Below are 16,056 nucleotides of genomic sequence, written 5' to 3'. Positions count from 1 at the left end.
TGTGGTGGACATAGGTTCAATCACGCTTTTCAAAAAGATGTTGGATAACTATTGGAAGAGAAAGGATTGGCTGGTAATGAGGAAAAATCAGGGAATGGGACTAGATGAATTACTCCTGCAGAGAGCCATCAGAGACACAACAGGCTGAACAGCCTCCTTTTACACTGTACATTCTAACTATTCCTTTATATATTTCAGTTTGAAAATATCATTGCATTTTGCTTAGGATATGCAAAATTGAACAATACTTAATCAAGCTGTGAACAATGGGTTCCACAGTGAACCTCCTCACCTCTTCAACTTGCATTTGAACTCAACCATGCTATAAATATTCCATGTGGAACAAATCTGGATGCTCTCGATCTCAAATATGTTCCCGACACAAATGTACCCAGAGCTCAGCCAGATATTCAATCATCACATCCTGGGAGGAAGGTGGAAAAAAAAAAAAAATGGGCAGGCAGGTGGGCAACCTCCACCAAAACCTCCTGGCAGCCAGCCAAGAATATTAAGAGTGGCCAAGGCCTTGAATTTGCAGGTGCAGGAGATAAATACTCCTCAAAGTGGAGAAGACAACAACTTGCAAATTGAATAACAAAGCTGGGAACGGACGATGCACAACAAGCAAGGAAAAACTGGAGGGACTGCAGTTCTAGTATAAAGCTAGTGCTTTTGTTCCAGCTTCAACTTATCAAATTCAACAACCGCTTTGGGATAATTCACTGCATGAAAAGTAGCACAGAGACAGAGACTAGCATTAAACTGTGATTAGCACTACCACAGTTAGGTTAAAGAAAATTAAACTATTTTCAAAACAAGCAGTTGACCAACAGACAGCAGCTTGCACAGAAATGATTATATCCCAAGCCGCTTGTATCGGATTATGTAGACTAATGCAAAGGGGAAGTATGTCTTAATCCTATACCTCAACATGAGCACTTACTTAGGTTTAGCCTGGCAAACACAAATTTACCAAATAGATCTGAAAAAAAATTCAACATGCTCTATGTCAACCATGCAGTGTTCGGAGGAGGAAAGGAAATTATCTTAAATGTATAAACTAATATGTTTTAAAGTATATATCATTAATGTAACTAAAAATTAATTGCACTAGAGAGAATAGAGAGGAGATTTACGAGGATGTAGCCAGGACTGGAAAAATGCAGCCATGAGGAAAGATTAGATAGACTGGGGTTGTTCTCCTTGGAACAGAGGAAGTTGAGGGGAGATTAAATTGAGACGTACAAAAATGTGAGTGGTCTGGACAGAGGGGTTGGAAAGGACCCGTTTACCTTAGCAGAGAGCTCTGTGACTACGGGGCATGAGTTAAAGTGATTGTTCGAAGGATCAGAGGGGAGATGGGGAAAGTCATTTTTCTTGATTGTAGGTATCCGGAACTCGCTACCTGAAAGGGTAGGAGAAGCAGAAACCCTCAACTCATTTTAAAAGGTTTCTGGATATGCATCTCATGTACCGTACCTTGCAACTACGGACCAAATGCTGGAAAAGTGGAATTAGGTAGGGTAGCCTGTTTTTCCGCCTGCATGATAGATCATGTGGCCTTTATGTGCCACCAGCTTTCTAGGAGTCTAGTTAATTGGGTTAATAAAGCACTAACCTATATGGAATCTGTTTTGTAACTGCTACACTGGTGAGCATAGAAGACTGAAACCAACCACCCAGCTGATCCTTCCCCTCCAGGTACACATCTGCCACATTATTTTCATCTAGAAAGAGAACAGAATGTGTTAAATGAAAGATTCATATAAACCTTCTTATTCACATGTAAGAAAATTTCACCTTGCAATTTAGAAATTCTATGGTGCGATTAAACAAACTCAAAATGGATGTACATTTTCCTCACAGATAAACATACCAATACGTTTTTTAGGTTTAATTTCTCAGCTTTTTTGCCTAACTCTTCCAGTAAGAACAACTTGATTTACAAAGAACAAAGAACAAAGAAATGTACAGCACAGGAACAGGCCCTTCGGCCCTCCAAGCCCGTGCCGACCATACTGCCCGACTAAACTACAATCTTCTACACTTCCTGGGTCCGTATCCTTCTATTCCCATCCTATTCATATATTTGTCAAGATGCCCCTTAAATGTCCCTATCGTCCCTGCTTCCACTACCTCCTCCGGTAGCGAGTTCCAGGCACCCACGACCCTCTGCGTAAAAAACTTGCCTCGTACATCTACTCTAAACCTTGCCCCTCTCACCTTAAACCTATGCCCCCTAGTAATTGACCCCTCTACCCTGGGGAAAAGCCTCTGACTATCCACTCTGTCTATGCCCCTCATAATTTTGTATACCTCTATCAGGTCGCCCCTCAACCTCCTTCGTTCCAGTGAGAACAAACCGAGTTTATTCAATCGCTCCTCATAGCTTATGCCCTCCATACCAGGCAACATTCTGGTAAATCTCTTCTGCACCCTCTCTAAAGCCTCCACATCCTTCTGGTAGTGTGGCGACCAGAATTGAACACTATACTCCAAGTGTGGCCTAACTAAGGTTCTATACAGCTGCAACATGACTTGCCAATTCTTATACTCAATGCCCCGGCCAATGAAGGCAAGCATGCCGTATGCCTTCTTGACTACCTTCTCCACCTGTGTTGCCCCTTTCAATGGCCTGTGGACCTGTACTCCTAGATCTCTTTGACTTTCAATACTCTTGAGGGTTACCATTCACTGTATAATCCCTAACTGCATTAGACCTTCCAAAATGCATTACCTCACATTTGTCCGGATTAAACTCCATCTGCCATCTCTCCGCCCAAGTCTCCAGACAATCTAAATCCTGCTGTATCCTCAGACAGTCCTCATCGCTATCCGCAATTCCACCAACCTTTGTGTCGTCTGCAAACTTACTAATCAGACCAGTTACATTTTCCTCCAAATCATTTATATATACTACAAACAGCAAAGGTCCCAACACTGATCCCTGTGGAACACCACTGGTCACAGCCCTCCAATTAGAAAAGCATCCCTCCATTGCTACCCTCTGCCTTCTATGGCCTAGCCAGTTCTGTATCCACCTTGCCAGTTCACCCCTGATCCCGTGTGACTTCACCTTTTGTACTAGTCTACCATGAGGGACCTTGTCAAAGGCCTTACTGAAGTCCATATAGACAACATCTACTGCCCTACCTGCATCAATCATCTTAGTGACCTCCTCGAAAAACTCTATCAAGTTAGTGAGACACGACCTCCCCTTCACAAAACCGTGCTGCCTCTCACTAATACGTCCATTTGCTTCCAAATGGGAGTAGATCCTGTCTCGAAGAATTCTCTCCAGTAATTTCCCTACCACTGAAGTAAGGCTCACCGGCCTGTAGTTCCCGGGATTATCCTTGCTACCCTTCTTAAACAGAGGAACAACATTGGCTATTCTCCAGTCCTCCGGGACATCCCCTGAAGACAGCGAGGATCCAAAGATTTCTGTCAAGGCCACAGCAATTTCCTCTCCAGCCTCCTTCAGTATTCTGGGGTAGATCCCATCAGGCCCTGGGGACTTATCTACCTTAATATTTTTTAAGACACCCAACACCTCGTCTTTTTGGATCACAATGTGACCCAGGCTATCTACACCCCCTTCTCCAGACTCAACATCTACCAATTCCTTCTCTTTGGTGAATACTGATGCAAAGTATTCATTTAGTACCTCGCCCATTTCCTCTGGCTCCGCACATAGATTCCCTTGCCTATCCTTCAGTGGGCCAACCCTTTCCCTGGCTACCCTCTTGCTTTTTATGTACGTGTAAAAAGCCTTGGGATTTTCCTTAACCCTATTTGCCAATGACTTTTCATGACCCCTTCTCGCCCTCCTGACTCCTTGCTTAAGTTCCTTCCTACTTTCCTTATATGCCACACAGGCTTCGTCTGTTCCCAGCCTTTTAGCCCTGACAAATGCCTCCTTTTTCTTTTTGACGAGGCCTACAATATCACTCGTCATCCAAGGTTCCCGAAAATTGCCGTATTTATCTTTCTTCCTCACAGGAACATGCCTGTCCTGTATTCCTTTCAACTGACACTTGAAAGCCTCCCACATGTCAGATGTTGATTTGCCCTCAAACATCCGCCCCCAATCTATGTTCTTCAGTTCTCGCCTAATATTGTTATAATTAGCCTTCCCCCAATTTAGCACATTCATCCTCGGACCACTCTTATCCTTGTCCACCAGTACTTTAAAACTTACTGAATTGTGGTCACTGTTACCAAAATGCTCCCCTACTGAAACATCTACCACCTGGCCGGGCTCATTCCCCAATACCAGGTCCAGTACCGCCCCTTCCCTAGTTGGACTGTTTACATATTGTTTTAAGAAGCCCTCCTGGATGCTCCTTACAAACTCCGCCCCGTCTAAGCCCCTGGCACTAAGTGAGTCCCAGTCAATATTGGGGAAGTTGAAGTCTCCCATCACCACAACCCTGTTGTTTTTACTCTTTTCCAAAATCTGTCTACCTATCTGCTCCTCTATCTCCCGCTGGCTGTTGGGAGGCCTGTAGTATACCCCCAACATTGTGACTGCACCCTTCTTATTCCTGATCTCTACCCATATAGCCTCACTGCCCTCTGAGGTGTCCTCTCGCAGTATAGCTGTGATATTCTCCCGAACAAGTAGCGCAACTCCGCCTCCCCTTTTACATCCCCCTCTATCCCGCCTGAAACATCTAAATCCTGGAACGTTTAGCTGCCAATCCTGCCCTTCCCTCAACCAGGTCTCTGAAATGGCAACAACATCATAGTTCCAAGTAGTAATCCAAGCTCTAAGTTCATCTGCCTTACCCGTAATGCTCCTTGCATTAAAACATATGCACTTCAGGCCACCAGACCCGCTGTGTTCAGCAACTTCTCCCCGTCTGCTCTGCCTCAGAGCCACACTGTCCCTATTCCCTAGTTCTCCCTCAATGCTCTCACCTTCTGAACTATTGCTCCCGTGCCCACCCCCCTGCCATACTAGTTTAAACCCTCCCGTGTGACACTAGCAAACCTCGCGGCCAGGATATTTATGCCTCTCCGGTTTAGATGCAACCCGTCCATCTTATACAGGTCACACCTGCCCCGGAAGAGCTCCCAGTGGTCCAGATAACGGAAACCCTCCCTCCTACACCAGCTGTTTAGCCACGTGTTTGTCTGCTCTATCTTCCTATTTCTAGCCTCACTGGCACGTGGCACAGGGAGTAATCCCGAGATTACAACCCTCGAGGTCCTGTCTTTTAACTTTCTGCCTAGCTCCCTGAACTCCTGCTGCAGGACCTCATGCCCCTTCCTGCCTATGTCGTTAGTACCAATATGTACAACGACCTCTGCCTGTTTGCCCTCCCCCTTCAGGATTCCCTCTACCCGTTCGGAGACATCCTGGACCCTGGCACCAGGGAGGCAACATACCATCCTGGAGTCTCTTTCACGTCCACAGAAGCGCCTATCTGTGCCCCTGACTATAGAGTCCCCTATTACTATTACTCTTCTGCGCTTTGACCCTCCCTTCTGAACATCAGAGCCAGCCGTGGTGCCACTGCTCTGGCTGCTGCTGTTTTCCCCTGATAGGCTATCCCCCCCGACAGTATCCAAAGGGGTATATCAGTTCGAGAGGGGGACAACCACAGGGGATTCCTGCACTGACTGCCTGCCCTTTCTGGTGGTCACCCATTTCTCTGCCTGCACCTTGGGTGTGACCACATTTACATAACTGCGATCTATGACGCTTTCCGCCACCTACATGCTCCTAAGTGCATCCAATTGCTGCTCCAACCGAACCATGCGGTCTGTGAGGAGCTGCAGTTGGGTACACTTTCTGCAGATGAAGCAATCCTGGACGCTGGAAGCCTCCCGGACCTGCCACATCTCACAGTCAGAGCACAGCACCCCTCTAACTGACATTGCGTCAATTAATTAAAATTTGTCTTTTTTTTTTTAAATACTTTTTTTTTTAAATTGCAAAGTTACTGTCAACTATCTGTTTCCTAGCACTAGATTTCTAATAGAAATGCGATAGCTAACTATAATACTCTCCGATCTCTGGCTTAGATATCCTCTAAATTATAATTAAGTTATTATGTTTAATTAGTTCCCAAATACTCAAATTTTTTTTATTTTTTTTAAATTTAGGTTAGAATCCCAACCAGCCACTCAGGTCACAGCTTTTCTGTGATGTCACTTCAGTTTCCCCCCGACACACAATTTGGAAAAAAGGTATAAAAGTAAAAATCACTTACTTACCTTCTGAGTGTCTGAGATGTTCTCAGGTTCTCTCGCTGACAGAGACTGCTCCTCCACCTCCGATCCTTGACCTGCACAATGCTAATAATATAATATGGCACTTACCTTACACCAATGGGTCTTATTATTAGATTAGAGGAGGAGGGCGGGTGGGAGACACTACACGTGTAGTGTCTCGGGTTTCCTCTCCACCAGAATTTATTGGTTGGGGGGGGGGGGGGGGGGGGGACTTGCGCAGAGGTCGAACTTCCGGTTCCCGCCTTATATTTGATGTAGAGAAACATTCTAAGGCACATCACAGAAGCATAATCAGTCAACAATGGATACTGAACTAAAGGAGTAACTACATTAGAAGTAACTACAGCTTGGCAAGAAAAGGAGGTGAAGAGGCAGGGAGAACATAGGACTTAGATGGCTGAAAGCTCAGCAACCAATGGTGGGAAAAGGGAGTGAGAGATGCCCATATGGAATGCAGACCTCTTAGAGGGGTGCCATGCTGGAGAAGGCTATAGGAAAAATGAGATTCAAAGTGATTTAAACACAAGAATGAGAATGTTAAATTTCAAGCTTTAGAATCCCTACATTGCAGAAGGAGGCCATTCAGCCCATCAAATCTGCAACAACCCTCTGAAAGAGCACCCTACCTAGGCCCACTCACCGATCTTATCTCATAACCCCACCTATCCGGCAGATCTTTGGACACCGAGGAGCAATTTAGCATGGCCATCCACCTAACCTGCACATCTTTGGACTGTTGGTGGAAACCGGAGCGCCCGGAGGAAACCCACGCAGACACGGGGAGAGAACGTACAAACTCCACACAGTCACCCAAGGCTGGAATTGAACCCGGGTCCCTGGTGCTGTGAAGCAGCAATGCTATCCACTGTGCCACCGTGCCAGGGACTGAATATAGTGTGGAATAGGACACAGACATCAATTTTTGGATGAGCTGAAGTTTATAGAGCATAGAGGAGGGAGGCCAACTGAGAGAGTATTGGAATCATCACATCTGCCAGAACAAAGGCATAAATAAGGGTTTCAGTAGATGGGTTGAGTTATGGATGGAAGTGGATCAGTCTTTGTGATGGACTTTAATGCTCAGCTCAGTATTGAATAAAGCACTAGAGTTTTTAACGGTTTGTAGAAAACACTGTAGGCTGAACAAAACCTCAGCAGGCAAAGACTTCTTGAAAAATTCCTCATGCAGGTGCCTCCTGCTAACTGAGTTTAGTTTTTAATATACAAATTAAATCTCTGCCCTTCAGTAGTCTACCTCTGCCTCTTTGACAATGTTGACCACGATAAATATTCCCGGGTCTCAATCACTGGCGCACACTGATTGCTAGATGGCATGCAAGAGTTGCCTGGGATTGACTCTCCCTCCAATTATTCATTCCACCCCAATAGGGAAGTGCGTGGCAACTTCAACTTCCTTTTTTTGCAAATTGTCATTTAAAGTATACATCACAGTATAACAAATCAAGGGAATACAACATAATACCGACATATAGAATGAGTATTACTAAATGGCATGAGCTTTGACTAGATGTTTTATATCAAATAAAGTACATGCATTGATATTTATGACTGTGGCTCAAAAGAAGATGGCTAAAGTATTTCTAAGCACACGTTAAAACAGATGTTAATAGCCAAATAACTGGTTGTTGTCTTAACACAATGAGGGGCTGTGGAAAGGTACAACTTGGAAAAATATACTAACACTGTGGTCAGAAATAGTTTGAAGGTTCAATAATCATTTGCATTTATATATCTTTAATGTATCAAAATATTGCAAGAAGCATTACAAATAATTGGTAGGCTTTCACAAGGCTTAGAAAGTAAAGACAGAGGAGAGGGAAACACATTTAAGAAGGATGTTCCACAGAATGGAAATGTGGCAGTTTAAGCCTCCATCACCAATGGTTGGGCAAAGAGATTGAAGATGCATAGAAAATCAGAAGGAAAGAAGTGGGCTTTCAAGAAAGGATATAGGCACCAAGGAGATGGCAGGAAAAAGGTGCTGGGGCTGAGGACTGACTAGCAAATGATGAATCTGAATTCACTGCACTAAGGGAGAGAGAACCAATGCAGGTCAACAAGACAGGGAGGATGCGCTGAGCAGAGTCAACTCGTCCTCATTGTGTGTCTGGCTCCGCCTGATACAATTCAAGGTGGTTCACCGGGCACACATGACGGTGGCCCTGATGAGCAGGTTTTTTGTGGTAGAGGACAGGTATGTGAGGTGTGCAGGAGGGCCCGCAAACCATGTCCACATGCTTTGGGCATGCCCGAAGCTTAAGGGATTCTGGCAGAGAATTGCGAATGTCCACGGTACTAAAAAAAGAGGGTGGCGCCGAGTCCAGAGGTGGTGACTTTTGGAGTGTCGGAAGACCCGGGAGTCCAGGGGGCGAGAGAGGCGGACGTTTTGGCCTTTGCCTCCTTGGTAGCCCGGAGACGGATATCACTAGCATGAAGGGACTCAAAGCCCCAAAATCAGGGGTATGGGTTAGCGACATGGCTTGGGTTTCTCAGACTTGAGAAAATTAAGTTTGCCCTGAGCGGATCAACATTAGGGTTCGTTCAGAGGTGGCAGCTGTTTATCGACTTCTTTGGAGACAACTAACCTGTCAACAGATTCAATAAGGCGGGGGTGGTGAGGCCATTTTTTGTTTAGATTAGGCGGGAACAATGGGAGATGGGGGGGGGGGGAACGTGTTATGCACTGAACTATGTTTCCATTTGTATTTGTATCTTTTGTTAGAAAACCATAAATGCCTTAAAATGTAAAAAAAAAAAAACAAGGACAGGGGGGAATTTAAATTAGTGAGTGGGGCTTTATTCAAGACAGAATATATGTAGCAGAGATGTAGTTTAAGGATGATACAAAATCGACAAGGAGTTCATTACACTGGCTGAGGCTGGAGGCCTCCGCAAACCTCGGAGCTAGAAGTGGAGTCATACTGGCAAGAGGCATTTGGACATTTCAAGAGCAGAAACTCCCACAAGGTCTTGGCGAGGATCTTCTATTTTTGTTCAAAATTTGTGGTCTGGTTAATATTAAACAAAGCAATCAGAATAGAAAAACATATTAAATAGGAGGAGGAAGGAAACCAATGATTAAGGCAAGCAATCTGGATAACTCATAAAATCAGAACTGTTCTTATGACTGTAATTACATTTTGGATGAACAATTTTTGAGATTGTACCAGTGTTTTTTGTCAAATGCAAGACCTGTGGTGCTCAGAACTGAACACTGATCAGTGAACATGAAAAAATAATCTGGAGTCCAGTGTATATTTGTGTAACTTACATCTCAAAATGTCGGATCACTTTTCAGTTCACATACACTAACTCCAAATGAAATACTTTAAAATAGGTTTCTGCCATGTAAAGGCAACTAATAAGGACTGTTGGTGAAGAGTAGAGTGTGGCCTGATGGGCCACAGTGCTTCCCAACAATGAGATAAAAATCTCTTCCAAAGTCCCAAAGGTTTAGGGTGCCATATAATTACGATACACTTCACCTTTCTGAAAATGCCACTATGAAAGATAGCTTGATAAGGATATATTTACTTTAATGAGTAAGCAAACTATAAAATAAAAACTAATAAAATATTATAGCTCTAACCTTTAGAATTATATCAGTAATTAAAGTTTTTTTCCCCCCCAAGTCAGTCGATTTCTGAACGGAAATGGCTTCAAAAGCAATTTTTCAAAATTTATTGTTGGTTCAAGAAATCTAATCACTGGATTAATTCTATTTCATATGTAATTTTCTTATAGTCCTCAAAATGCCCTGGGTGGATGGCATCTGGAATACTGTGTTCTGTTCTGCACATCTTATCTGAGGAAGAATATACTGGCCTGAAGAGAGTGCAGTGTAGATTTATTAAAATGTCAAAAAATTAAATTATCAGACAACATTAGACAAACTAGGGTTGTAGTTCCTGGAATTTAGATGGTGATTAAGTGATTCTATTGATATTTACAAGATATTAAGGGGAACTAATAGAGTGAATAATAAGTCTCTCCCTGGTTGGGGAGTCATGGGCTAGGAGATATCATTTAAGGCCAGAGCTTTCATGGGCTAGCTTGCAAACACCTACAAGCAATGGTGGTGAAGTATGGAGTTTTCTTCTGCTAAGAGGAGTTGATTATGGATATCAAAAAATTGTGGGTCAAAGACTGTTGAAAAGCCAAACTTTTGACGTGAATTTTAAAAGGTTAAAATGTTCAATTTCCTCAAGAAAAATTCTACAAAACATAATTTATTGCAAGATGTAGAGTAATAAAATCAACCTTTGCCTCATGTTTGCTCTTTGACTGACAAATAAAAAAGTTAAGATACGCTCATCTAAAAAAAAGTTAACTAACCTGATCTGTTAAATATTATCAAATATGATAGTGTTGAAAGAGATTATTGCATCTTAATGCTCAACTAAGTCTTTTCTACCAACATATATAAATCAATTTATCTTCAAGTCATTAAACTATTTATGTTAAAGTCCACATCAAAACCAAAAAATTTTTTTCCAAAAAGATTGATGCCATGTTTCTGTCTAATGAAATGTTCTTGTTCTCACAGATGTCCAGGAGCCTTGGTAAACTGGGCAATACAATGTTTTGTACAACAGGAATCTTATATAATATAAAATACAATTTACTGCTAGAGTAGAGCTGCGTCTAATATGGCAGGTCTCTTTAATAGTTTATTTGTAAATCATGTGTAAGACACTTGCAAAATCAAGACGAGTTTGAAGACGGTTATTTAATAAAATTATCCTCAGGATTTTCCAATGCACTTTATAACTAATGGATTTATTTTAAAGTGCTTTGCAGGGAAACAAGGAAGCAAATTTGCACATGGCAAGTTTCCACAATTGTCCGATTGATTGAATAATTTGATTTGGATGAGGGAGAATTTTGGCTAGAACACGGAGAACTTCCTGCTTTTCAAATAGTAAAATGGATTACGTCCACCAAGGAGGCTGATAAGCCTTTGATTTAATAGGTTCATCCAGAAAATAATACCGCCAACAATCCAGCACTTCATCAATACGACAGGTACAATGAAAAGAACATGGGGCAAAAGGCACACTAATTTACTTTCCCTGTATAAGAGAACTTTCTAATCAAGCGTTTTGCTAAATAGGATAGACACAAGAACAGATCTAGCAGCTTAAAACTGAGCATCCATGAGATGGGGTGGGCCATCAGCAGCAGTGGTTGTATCACAATCTGTAACCTCAAGGCCCACCATGGCCGTCCCTCTACCATTACCATCAAGCCAGGGGAGCAACATTGGTTCAATGAGGAGTAAAGGAGAGCATGCAAGGAGCTGCACCAGTCATACCTAGAAATGAGATGCTGAATTGATGAAGCTACAACGCATGACATGCATGCTAAAATAGTGGTAGCAGCATGTTATAGACAGAACTACGTCATCTCACAACCAACTGATCAGATCAAAGCTCAGCAGCCTTGCCACATCCAGTTGTGAATGGGGTTGGACAATTAAACTAACCAAAGAAGAAGGCTCCACAATGATGGGGGTATGCAGCATATCAGTGTAAAATACAAGGCTGACTCATTTGCAACTATCTTCAGCCAGAAGTGCTGAGTAGATGATCCATCACCCTCTCCTGCTCATCATATGCCAGTCTGCAGACAATTTGATTCACTTCTTGCGATTTCGATAAATGGTGAACACACAAAATACAGAAAAAGCTACAAGGCCTTGACTTTGGCACCAGAACTTGTTCTGCCCTTAACCACTCTGTTCTAGTCCAGCGACAATGCAGGCATCTACCCAACAATGTGGAAAACCATCTCCAGGTTTATCCTGTCCACTAAAAGCAGGACTAATTCAATTCTGCCAATTACTGCACCATTAGTCTACTCTCAATCTCTCAAAATGATTAAGATGTCATCGACAGTACTATCAAGCAGCACTTAATCAGCAACAAGCTCACTGATGCTCTGTTTAGGTTCTGCCAGGACCACTCAGCTCCAGACTTCATTACAGCCTTAGTACAAACATGGACAAAAGAGCTGAATTCCAGAGGTGAGGTGAGAGCATTAAAGCGGCATTTGACTGAGCATGGCACCATTGAGCCCTGACAAAACTGAAGTCAATGGGAATCAGGGTGGAAAATATCCATTGGTTGGAGTCATTCCTAGACATTCCAAAGACAGTTGTGGTTGTTGGAGGCCAATCATTTCAGCCCCAGGGTTTCACAGCAGGAGTTCCTCAGGGTAGTGTCCCAGGCCTAACCATCTTCGACTGCATCATCAATGACCTTCCATCCAACATAAAGTCACAAGTGGGAATGGGCATTGATGATTTTAGTGTTCAGCTCCATTTGAAACTCCTCAGAAAGTGAAATAGTCCATGCCCACATGCAATAAGACCTGTCTGCTCTCCGACAAGTTAAAATAGCACCACTTAGAAGTAAATGCACGCAATCTACTCGAGATGATGTTGCCAGAACTCATGGACAAACATAGCAAAGAGCTAAAAACAGCCAATGGTGCCACTTCTCCAGGAGTTCTGCCAAAGTTACAGTGGGAGATGACGCAGTAGAAATTCTCCCCCCAGACCATCCCCAATGCCAAGAATGACGGGTTTTATTTGAGACGGGGGTGGAATTTGCAAGCATTTGACCACGTCACATACTGCAACCTATGTTTTTTAGCTAGAGAGGAGTATTTACAGAAGTGACGGTTTCCCTCAGTGGACAACATTCCTCTCCAGCAGAAACCAGTTTGTGACTCCTGAATCAGATATATAAAATTGGAAAACATCTTTTTGAAGCTTCCAGAGTCAGAGTATTTTTATCTCTGAAACAAATTACTGCAAATAAGTGTGTAAGAAATACAGCTGAATGAACAGGTGTTGTCACCCTCTTTAAAATATTTGCACAAATGAATGGATCACTTGTCAAAAGATTTTTCTTCAACATGCAGAAATAAATCTTAAAGGTACAAGGGAAACCTGCAGATATAGAGCTAGTAGGTACAATGCAGAGGAGTACCATATAACAAAGCACCATACATAGCAACAAAGATGTAGCAATGCTATAAGGAATCACAGGGTAAAAGCAAATTACTGCGGATGCTGGAATCTGAAACCAAAAAGAAAATGCTGGAAAATCTCAGCAGGTCTGGCAGCATCTATAGGGAGAGAAAAGAGCTAACGTTTCGAGTCCAGGTCACCCTTGACAAAGAGCTAACGTTTTGAGTCCAGGTGACCCTTGACAAAGGGTCATCCGGACTCAAAACTTTAGCTCTTTTCTCTCCCTACAGATGCTGCCAGACCCGCTGAGATTTTCCAGCATTTTCTTTCAGTAATCATAGGGAATGGCTGTTCAGTTGATGCCAATGTTTCCCTCTGTCAGAAGGTGGGTTGAGGACTTGGGCCAATAATCTCAGTTGATACTTCAATGCAGTCATGAGATACCATCCTTCAGATGTGTTGTTCAACTGAGGCTGTGTCTGCCTTACTGGTAGATTAGGTAAATATTTATGATCTCATGGCACTGTTGAAAAAGACAAAGAAGGCAACTCTCGGCAAACATTACTTCCTCAACCACCATCAACAAAAACAGATGACCTGGTCATTCACCCTCCTGCTGTCTGTGGGACCTTGCTGTGAACAAAATTGCAAATACAATTGTTACACACCAAATGCGTTTCCAAAATAATTTATGATACACAAAGCATTCTGGGATGTTACATGAATACAATAACACACTATAACACACCCATACCCACTATCACAGTTTCCGAAGTCAGATCGGCTTTCCTGAAAGTGAACCCTCGGAAGGCGGCGGGTCCGGATGGGATAACTGGTCGTGCACTCAAGAGCCTGCGCGGACCAGCTGGCAGATGTGTTCGCAGACATCTTTTTAAAAAATAAATTTAGAGTACCCAAAACATTTTTTCCAATTAAGGGGCAATTTAGCGTGTTCAATCCACCTACCTTGCACATCTTTGGGTTGTGGGGGTGAAACCCACGGAAACACGGGGAGGATGTTCAAACTCCACCCGGACAGTGACCCAGAGCCGGGATCGAACTTGGGACCTGGGCACCGTGAGACTGCAGGGCTACCACTGCGCCACCATGCTGCCCTGTTCGGGGACATCTTTAACCTGCCCCTAATCCGCTCCAAGGTCCCCACCTGCTTCAAGAAGACCACCATCATTCCGGTGCCAAAGAAGAACCAGGTAATGTGCCTCAATGACTACCGCCCGGTGGCACTGACCTGAGTCATAATAAAGTACTTCGAGAGATTGGTCATGAAGCGCATCACCTCCATACTCCCAGAATGCTTGACCCACTGCAATTCGCATACCGCCGCAAACGTCCACAGCAGACGCCATCTCCCTGGCCCTACACTCATCCTCGAGTATCTCGACAACAAGGACTCCTATATCAGACTCCTATTTATTGACTACAGCTCCGCCTTCAACACCATAATCCCAGCCAAGCTCATATCAAAGCTCCAAAACCTAGGACTTGGCTCCCCACTCAGCAACTGGATCCTCGACTTTCTAACCCACAGACCACAATCAGTAAGAATAAACAACACCTCCTCCACAATAGTTCTCAATACCGGGGCCCAGCAAAGCTGTGTAATTTACTCCCTGTACACACATGACTACGTGGCAAAATCTGGTTTCAACTCCATCTACAAGTTTGCTGACGATACGACCATAGTGGGCCGTATCTCGAATAACGACGAGTCAGAATACAGGAGGCAGATAGAGAACCTAGCGGAGTGGTGCAACGACAACAATCTATCCCTCAAGTGGCTGGGGGAGCAGGGAGGCGAGCGGGTGGTGAAGATCAAGGAGAAATGGGAAGCGGAGTTGGGAATGGAGATCAATTGGGGAGTATGGAGTGAGGCACTGCGAAGGGTAAACCTCCTCTTGTGCAAGGATGAGCCTGATACAGTTTAAGGTGGTGCACAGGGTGCATATGACTCGGGCGAGAATGAGTGGGTTCTTTCAGGGGGTAGCAGATGAGTGTGAGAGGTGTGGGCGGGGGCAGGGAATCATGCGCACATGTTTTGTGGTTGTGAAAAATTGGGAAGATTCTGGGCAGGAGTGTTCGTGGTCTTAGCCAGGATAGTGGAGGGGGGAGTGGACCCAGACCCTTTGGTGGCGATATTTGGGGTTTCAAAGAAGCCGGAGCTCATGGAGAGGAGGAAGGCCGATGTCGTGGCCTTCGCCTCTCTGATTGCTCGGCGACATATTTTGCTGGAGTGGCGATCAGCATCGCTACCGGGGGTAGCAGAATGGTTGGGGGACCTCTATGACTTCCTGCGGTTAGAGAAGATAAAGTATGAGTTAAGGGGCTCAGCAGGGGATGTTTGAGAAAAGGTGGGGGATGTTTGTGACCGTGTTTGAGGAGCTATTCGTCGCAGGGGGTTGGGTGATGGGGGGAGGGTGAAAGGAGAAAAATCTGTACAAACTGTGTAGTTGATTGTTGGGAAGAATGTTTCCCGGGGTGTTTATTTGCTGTAACCGACTTTGATACAAGTTTGAATAAAATGTGTTTAAAAAAAAACAATCTCTCCCTCAATGCCAGCAAAACTAAAGAGCTTGTCATTGACTTCAGGAAGCAAAGTACTGTACACACCACTGTCAGCATCAACGGGGCCGAGGTGGAGATGGTTAGCAGCTTCAAATTCCTAGGGGTACACATCTCCAAAAATCTGTCCTGGTCCACCCACGTCGACGCTACCACCAAGAAAGCACAACAGCGCCTATACTTCCTCAGGAGAGTAAGGAAATTCGGCACGTCCACATTAACCCTTACCAACTATT

General features: G+C 43.9%; 1 protein-coding gene across 1 annotated transcript in view; it reads right to left on the bottom strand.

The window, feature by feature from the left end:
• Nucleotides 1–16,056, bottom strand: part of iars2 (isoleucyl-tRNA synthetase 2, mitochondrial) — a 120,179-nt gene that overhangs the window by 27,091 nt on the left and 77,032 nt on the right. Inside the window, exon 15 of the mRNA XM_072509489.1 lies at nt 1,619–1,727. Coding sequence (XP_072365590.1) covers nt 1,619–1,727 — 109 coding nt within the window. The remainder of the gene's footprint in view (nt 1–1,618; nt 1,728–16,056) is intronic.

Source organism: Scyliorhinus torazame, chromosome 1, assembly GCF_047496885.1.
Source record: "Scyliorhinus torazame isolate Kashiwa2021f chromosome 1, sScyTor2.1, whole genome shotgun sequence".
In the NCBI taxonomy this organism is placed as follows: domain Eukaryota; kingdom Metazoa; phylum Chordata; class Chondrichthyes; order Carcharhiniformes; family Scyliorhinidae; genus Scyliorhinus; species Scyliorhinus torazame.
Note: the sequence above shows the minus strand (reverse complement) of the source record. Positions and strands in the feature narration are given on the sequence as shown.